General features: G+C 50.7%; 2 protein-coding genes across 2 annotated transcripts in view; both read left to right on the top strand.

The window, feature by feature from the left end:
* Positions 1-1274, top strand: part of LOC108504021 (proto-oncogene Mas-like) — a 3383-nt gene extending 2109 nt beyond the window's left edge. The window contains exon 2 of the mRNA XM_017828580.1: positions 279-1274. Within this exon, the coding sequence (XP_017684069.1) occupies positions 294-1274 (981 nt within the window). The 5' untranslated portion in view covers positions 279-293. The remainder of the gene's footprint in view (positions 1-278) is intronic.
* Positions 1275-3200: 1926 nt separating this feature from the next.
* Positions 3201-8299, top strand: part of LOC108504020 — a 6931-nt gene continuing 1832 nt past the window's right edge. The window contains exons 1-2 of the mRNA XM_017828578.1: positions 3201-3456; positions 3983-4943. Of these exons, the coding sequence (XP_017684067.1) occupies positions 4020-4943 (924 nt within the window). The 5' untranslated portion in view covers positions 3201-3456; positions 3983-4019. The remainder of the gene's footprint in view (positions 3457-3982; positions 4944-8299) is intronic.

Here is an 8299-nt window from a genome sequence, read left to right as displayed (position 1 = left end):
CCCTTCCCTTCCCAAACCTTCCCAAACCTTCCCAAACCTTCCCAAACCTTCCCTTCCCAAACCTTCCCTGTCTATTTCCTGCCACCCTGGGCCCAGAATTTTCCCTCCAGTCCCTATTTCTCTTGCTTCCCTTCCCTTCTCCCCTCTTCCCAGTGTTGATGTTCTCTGAGTTGCAGATGTTGAAGCCCTTGGAGGATGGGGAACACTGAATTACCAAAGTGCAGGTACTGGACACCCTAAAGTCCCTAATTTTGCCTTCATCTCTTGCGGGTCCCCAGGCGAGGACAAGGAAGATGGACCGGCACCCCAACCACATGACCCACGACTGGCTTTCAGTGTTCCCAACTCCCACAGAGAGCCTGGACTATGGGGATGGACACAATGGCACTGGGTGCTTTGTGGAGCACATCCCGGAGCTGCTCACGGGCGGCCTCACCCTGCTCACCTGCCTGTGCGGGCTGCTGGGCAACGGGGCCATCCTCTGGCTCCTGGGCTTCCGTGTCCGCAGGAACCCCTTCAGTGCCTACCTGCTGAACCTGGCCCTGGCTGACACCTGCTTCCTGCTCTGCACCTCGGCCTTCCTCCTCATGTACCACATGCCCATGCTCAGCCGCTCCCGCGCGGAGGTGCCGTGGGCGCTGCCGCTGTTCCACTCCATGGTCCTGCTCACGTACAGCACCAGCCTGTACCTGCTCACGGCCATCAGTGTGGAGAGGTGCGTGGGCGTCCTCTGGCCCTTCTGGTGCCGGTGCCACCGCCCGAGGCTCCTGTCCCCCGTGGTGTGCAGCCTGCTGTGGGCGCTTGCCTGCGTACTGGCTGGGCTAGTGTACTTCGTGTGTGACCTGGGGCACTCCGAGCACTGCTGGGTGGTTCTGGGAACCTTGTGCTTCCTCAGTTTCTGCGTTTTGACTCCTCTTATGGTTGTTTCCAACGTGATCGTCTTCATCAAGCTCAGGCGGAGCTCTTGGCAGCACCACTCACTGAGGCTCTATGCTGCCATCTTCCTCACTGTGTTCTCCTTCCTCCTTTTTGGTGTCCCACTCAGCATCCAGATCTTCCTCAACTTCTTTGTCTACATTAACCTTGTCTTTGAGATCTGCCTGTTGCTCGCCTCTGTCAACAGCGGCATCAACCCCATTATTTATGTCCTGGTTGGGAGCTATGGGAAGCCCAGGCTCAGGGGATCTGTCAAAGTGGCTCTACAGAGGGTCTTTGAAGACAGGGCTGATTCCCAAGAGGTGGGTGAGACCCCTGTGGTGGGAACTGCTGCCTAAATCCCTGTGGGTACCAAATGGCACTAGAAGAGAGGCAGCCCTACCTCTGCACAGTGGGAGCAGAGTCTTTGCCTGTCTGGATTAGTTGTGCATCCCCAGGACAAGGGCGTACTTGAGATTTCCGGGAGCAGGGCTGGTTCCCACCTCATATTTAAATTATTATAATAAATTTTTTTTCATGTAATTTACTGGGGACTGCAGTTCCTTCCCTTTCTGGCTCATGAGCTGCCTGTGCTTATTTCTAAAGTCACAGTTGTGACAGTCTCCTCATGCTGCCAATTAGTTCATCACACTGAAATGATGTGGCCCAGAAAGTCCTGTCTCATCTGTGCTCCTGTTCTCACTACCTTGATCCTCAAAAGCCCCCAGACCAGAGGAGATGATGGTGAGGGACAGAAATTATGTTTTCAGCTCCCTCTGGCTCAGTGTTCTCCTGTGCCACAGGGATGGAGAGAAAATCCAAGTGCTGCTGGCACCATCATCCAGCAGCCAAATCTTCATCCTCCAAGGGACCAATCTTAAACCTCCGAGGGGGTTTGACTGGAGAGGCAGGAAGGGATGGGAAAAGAGGAAAGTGCTGTGGTGACCAGCACTCTGGGGTCAGACAGACTGGCAAAGAGGGTCTGACAGCTGTGGGAAAGAGAAATTCTGTACTGGGGGTGGAGAAACCCATGGAACAAACTGCAAGACCCAGAAGAGGCAGAAATACAGGCTGAGAAGTACAGGAGGAATCCTCTAGGAGGCTGAGCTCTTCCTGCCAGATGAGATATCAGCTTCCTCATGCTGCTACCAGAGCCATAATATTTGCACATCGTGATTTCCTTTGTACATATACAAACCTGACCTTCACATAAACAAACAACTGATGTTTGTAAATATCACGTGGGAAATCCAGATTTCTAGAGAACATGCTCAGGACGTTGCTCAGGGAAGCAGAAGATGAGAGATCCTGGGGAATTCTGTTCTTTAATCAAGCACAGGACTTGATGGGGAAGCCACAGCTTCTCTGGGCAACCTGTTTCAGTGCCAGTCTCACAGGGAATAATTTTTTCCCAATATCCAATCTAAACCCCCTCTCTGTCAGTGTAAGGCCATTGCCCCTTGTCCTGTCACTCCATGTCCTTGTCTCTTGGAGGCCCTTTAGATACTGGATCATGACCCGTTTGCACTGTAAAGGGTCAGCTTGGTGAGAGGATGTGAGATTTGGATTCCACAGTTTTGGACACAAACACAGCATCAGCAAGGAAGCGAGGAGGCAGTTCTGGTCCTTGGGTCCTCACACATGCCAGTTCTCAGCAGGAATATCTCTGCTCCCAGATGCATGTGAGTCTGGGTGGGAATCATCTCACCTCACTCCAGCTTTCTAGAAATTCCATGGAATTAATTTTGAGTGCTGAATGACTCCAAAGAGAGTGCGGAAGACAACTTAGATGAGCCCTGTAACTTCCCAATGGCTAAAGCCAGGCAAGCAGCATTGATTCAGCCCTTCTTCTATTCCTGAAATCCTGAATCATCCCTCTGCCATTTGCCCATGCTGCATCTCATGCCCAGATTTTATTATTCCACGAGCTCCTTGACACACAAAGTAGAATCCTCTTGGAAACTGTGTGGCACAGGTCAAGTATCACTGAGTTTGTGGTGTACAAGTGGCAAAATCAGATTTGAAGCAGAAATCGAAGTTTCCCAGCAAGTTTGTAGTGCGGGGTCCTAAAGATCCACCCCTGGAATGGGAGGAGAAAAATTCAGCCAGTTCGAAGATCATATTTTGAGATTGGGGTTGCTTTAAAAGGAAAGAGGAACCTGAGACGGAGACAAATTCTTTTCCCATAGGTCTCTTTTCTGAGGCTCTCTTTTGTTAGTCATTTCCTGTACAAAGCCAAGAGTAGATTAGAACCAGAACCCTGCTACCGTCACAGGCAGGGGAATAGTTCCCCCTTTGCAAGAGCCCTCGAGAACATGAGTCAACACTGAGAAAAGGGGGATGTGAAAGGACCAGGGACAGACCCCATGCCAGACACTGCTCAGGCTCACCAGGAAGGCTTCGCTCCCATTTTCCAAGTGATCATTCCAGCAAAACTCCTGGAGATCCCATTCCAGGGACAGCAACTGGCGAGTGTGAGATGATGTGAGACCGCAGCGCGTCTGCTCCAGTGGAATTCTTCAGGCTGCGAGAGGAAAGAAGGTCAGACTCTTCTGGGTGGGTTTTTTCAGCTTAATCAGTGTCGTCCCCCCACTGGTGTGGAACCTGGTCATCAATTTTCACCAAATCTGATCAGGGAATAGCAGTCTGTAGGGTATTAAGACCTATAAATATTATGGAAAAAGGTGGGGGGGAGGGGGGATACTGAAATGGGTGTCCTGCTGAAGGAACCCAGCAGGTCAGTGATATCAACTACAATATTAGACACCTAAGAATCCAGATCAGACACACCCCAAAGCCTCTCATTCTTTGATATCTCCAAAGATGTCCTTCTTCAATTATTTTCCTCCTCCAGATCTGTCCTGTCCAAATCCAGGAAGGAGGCATATCCCTGGCTTTTGTGCCAGGCATGTTCATATCCACATCCTACATCATATTTTCCATTTGTCCTGTCCCTCACTTCACTCTGTACTCCCCCATGTGGAAGTTGGGGCATGGGACAAGATGGGAAAAGCCACATGTGGTGGACAGAGTGTTGCTAATGTGTCTCTGTTTCTCACCCCTCCAGCTGTGTGAGGGGAAGGAGAAGCAGCAGAGGTGTCACAATGGATACATCCTCTGCCACGGAAAGAGCCAGCCCCGATTGCTGGAGCCAATCCAGTGGGATGGCATCTAACAGGAACTGGAGTGAGGACAACCCCTACAACTGGACCGACTGTGAAAGCAGCCACTTGAGCCAAGTCCCTGTCACACTCCTCATCTGCCTCTGTGGGATGGTTGGGAATGGGGCTGTTCTCTGGCTCCTTGGCTTCCACATCCACAGGAACCCCGTCACCATCTTCATCCTCAACCTGGCCATCGCTGACTTCACCTTCCTCCTCTCCATCACCATCACTCTGGGGATATATTATGTCCCAGAGAGCCTCTGTCATGAGCTGGGCTCACAGGGAGTGACAACTGTGCTGAACATCATCATCTTGTTTGCCTTCACTGCCAGTGTCTACCTGCTGACAGCCTTCAGTGCTGTGACAGCTCTGTCTGTACTCCCCATGTCCCACTGTCCCTGCCACCACTCTCAGCGCTTCCCAGTGCTCCTGTGTGCCCTGCTCTGGGTCCTCTCCTTCCTGCTCACCATGACCCTCTACTCCCACCCTTCAGCACTCATTGCCTTTGTCCTGAGCTACCTCTTATCGGTGCTCACCCTGATCTGCTCTGGTCTAGCCCTGCTTGTTTTCCTATGCTGCTCATGGAAACATTCTCCAAGGAAGCTCTGTGCTGTGGTCCTTCTGGCTGTCATCTTCTTCCCCTTCTCCACTGCTGATTTTGGGTACTGGCTCTTGCTCAGGGTGTTTGATTTTTCTGTCTTTGTCCTCAGCGCCTCCCTCCCGCTCGCCTGTGCCAACAGCAGCGTCCACCCTCTTATTTACTTCTTGGCTGGGAGCTGTGCAAAGAAGTTCACACTCTCTGTTAGTGCTGCCTTCCAGAGGACTTTTGAAGATGTGTCAGAGCCTCAAAATAGAGACAACACAGTGGAATCATCATAAAATGGAATCATCATAAAATGAAATCATCATAAAATAGAATAATAAAATATCCTGAGTTGGAAAGGACCCATGAGGATCATTGAGTCCAACTCCTGGCCCTGTACAGGACAACCCCAACAATCCCACCATGTGCCTGAGAGTGTGTCCCAATGCTCCTTGAGCTCCATCAGGCTCCCTGGGGACCCTGTTCCAGTGCCTGATCACCTTCTGGTAAAGAAACTTTTCCTAATATCCACCCTAAACCAGCTGTTTAACCCCCTGCCACCCCAATTCTATGATTCTGAGATGCTCTGGGGATGGAGGTGCCCTGGGGCAATACTGATGTGGGTCTAGATGTAGCTGAGTGGAATTAACTGCAGCACAAGGAAATGTAGTGGGTGGCAGGGGAACTCCTGCCTGGAGTGGATGCTGGATGATGTGATGAATAATCATAGAATCATCACAGAGTGGTTCGGACTGGGAGGAATTTTACAGATCATTGAGTTCCAAACCCCCCACCATAGGCAGGGACACTCATGAAACTTGTTGCTTTGAAATCTGCTTTGAATCTTTCCTATTCAACAGGTCTGAGCTTTCCCTGTCTCAAAACTGAGCTTCTCTACCCTGTGGACTATTAAAACCAAGTCACCAAGGCTCAGAGTTCCTGCCAGTGGGTTTTTTTTGGTGTGTGCTTAAAAACAGAGTGCGGGTGAATATCTTGGCACAGCAGTGCAGAACAATTCCTGGACAATTCCTGACCAGTAGGTCCTGACACATGGGGATACTATGTGGAGACTTCACATTCAGCTTTGTTATCAGGGACAGTAGGAATGTGTGTTTGGGATCCCCTCTGGAAGGTTCTCCCCAAAAGTGCATTGCTCCTGCTGCACACTGAGTTTGGTCTGCACATCATGTGGCCTGTCCGTACACAAGGATTTGGGGCTGGAACTGCCTCCTGCAGATCCTCCCACTTTTCTCTGGCTGTCTGGATGGTTTTAGTTTGAGCAGAGTGTCACAACCATGACCTGAGGGCTGGCTCCACTTCTGGAGACTCTGTTCCTCATCTGGGAAAAAAAAAAAAGGAGGAGGGTTAAAATTAAATGAGCTCTGCCTGAAGACTCAGCAAAGGTGAGATTTTCTATGTGAAAGAGGATACAGGGAGAGGGAAGGAAAAGGAAAACTGGACCTTTCATGGAAAAGAGCCTGTTGAGGCCATGAGGACTCAATCCCTGTAGCCTGGCTCAGGAATTCTCTGGGTAGAGGGGCAGTGGCAGTGCTTTCCCTGCTTCTCTCTTCCCTCCATGTTTGTCAGCCCTTTCTGAAATAAAGTATCTGAAAGATAGGCTTTAGAGGCTTTAGAATGAGAAGAAATAGAGGAAATGAGCCATTTTCTGATGCTGAGTCAGCCTTGCTCTGTTCACCAGTGACAAGCTCTGCAGCAAAGCCCAGACGCTGTTTATTTAACAAATTTCAGGGTCAGAGTTACCATGTTGGAAACAAACAAGAAAGAAATACAAATTTTATTCAGCAGTAGTAGCAAAGTGAGAAAGATTGGTACAACCAGGATTTTGATTACTCATTAAAGCCACTGTGCAGAGTTGCTGTTCAGGTCCTCCTGAGGGTGGCCAGGTTCAGGATGGAAGTGGGGAATGGCTTCCTCTTCATATTGATGCCGGGGAATTAAAGGATGACCCCATTCTGCAGAATAGCAGTGTAACTCCCCTAATTTCTAAAAATTTAAGTGGTCCAACCATCTGCTTCTGTGAATTTCCATATTTCAAGCTCTTTTTGGTCATGGGTGCAAAGGTGTGCTCAGTGGAATTGGTATGTGCAGAGAGAGCACAGGAATTAGTGTGTGTAGCTTGCCAAGCCCATCTGATCCAGTGATCCCCTGCCTTGCTTCGCGGCATGGTTGGGAGCTGAGTCTGGAGAGGGCTTTGTGATCTGTGCCAGAGCTGATATTTGCCAGCTGTGCCGCTCTCTGGCATCAGAGAGGTGATATTTGGCATCAGACATCCTCAGCTGCTCTGTGTTATCTCACAGAATGACAGAGTGGTTTGGGTTGAAAGGGACCTTAAAACTCATCCAGTTCCAACCTCCTGCCATGGGCAGGGACATCTTCCACTTGACCATGTTGCTCCAAGCCCTGCCCCACCTGGCCTGGAACACTTCCAGGGATGGATCATCCACAGATTCCCATGGGCAACAACTTACTGATGTGAACATGAGTACCAGGAACATACCTCTTGTAATTTCCCAGCACTAGTGAATCTACACTTTACTCAGAATGATTTAGTTCTAGAATTAAAGAATCTGACAAATTTCCACTTAAAGTGCAAGGGAACGTTGTAGTTCCTTCCCCAGATCTGCAGCCCTGCCTGGCATAGGGTTGTTTCCTTTCCCAAAAGTCGGGAATGCAGAGCCAGCTCTGCCGATCTGCTCTTGGGCCAGAAAGGGAAGGGTGTTCCGTGCGATCCCAATCCCTCTCCTGCCATCTAGAGGTGTCAGCCCCAAAGAGACCTGTGAAATCACCGCTGTCCCGCGATGGATATATCCCCAGGGCTTACTATGTCACACCCTCTCCAGCCAAGAGATCCGCAAAACACCATGAAACTCATCTGCTGAGCCCAAGGAGACAGAGTTTATTCCCTGGGAATGGGGCAGTAAGGGTCATTCCAGGGGAATACAGCCAGGGAACGGGACCGAGCCCAGATACCCTGGCTCTGAGCCACGTGCCCTCAAGCCCCCACACTTCTGGCTGTCTGTGAGGTGCCACATCTCCAGGTCACCTCACCAGCAGTGCCTTACAGAGAGGTCACCTCCACTACAGTGTCCCAACACACGTGGCTCCTCTCCTCATTCCCTGCTTTCTCTTCAAAGGCACGTCGGAGCGCAACTTTGACGGAGCGATGGAAGCGGCGCCGCCGGCAGCTCCCCACCAGGACGTAAATCACAGGGTTCAGGCAGCAGTCCAGCAATGCCAGGAGCAGAGGGATGTCATCTTCAGGGAATAAATCCCCTGAACTGGGAAGATTGAGGAAAACATCCATGCAGAAAGGAATGCCGAGAGCGAAGAAGACAATGATGTTGAGCAGGATGACAACATAGAGCCTCCCTGGGTGTTGTCTCTGGGAGCCACAGAGGAGCTTGGTGATCAGGAACAGGTTGGAAACCAACATCAAGACTGACAAAATCACGGAAAATGCCAGGACTACACCTGGAAGCACTTCCCCAGAGTGTTCACTGACAGTGTAGGTGACATAGAGCAAGGAGACAAAAACCCCGGCGAGGGCCCAGAGTGTCCCGCTCACGATGCCCGACAGGTGCCTGGGGCGGTGGCAGCGGTACCAGATGGGGAAGAG

This window comes from Lepidothrix coronata, unplaced genomic scaffold, assembly GCF_001604755.1.
Source record: "Lepidothrix coronata isolate B3197 unplaced genomic scaffold, Lepidothrix_coronata-1.0 Scaffold150, whole genome shotgun sequence".
NCBI classification, from domain to species: domain Eukaryota; kingdom Metazoa; phylum Chordata; class Aves; order Passeriformes; family Pipridae; genus Lepidothrix; species Lepidothrix coronata.
This window is presented reverse-complemented; position numbering and strand designations above follow the sequence as displayed.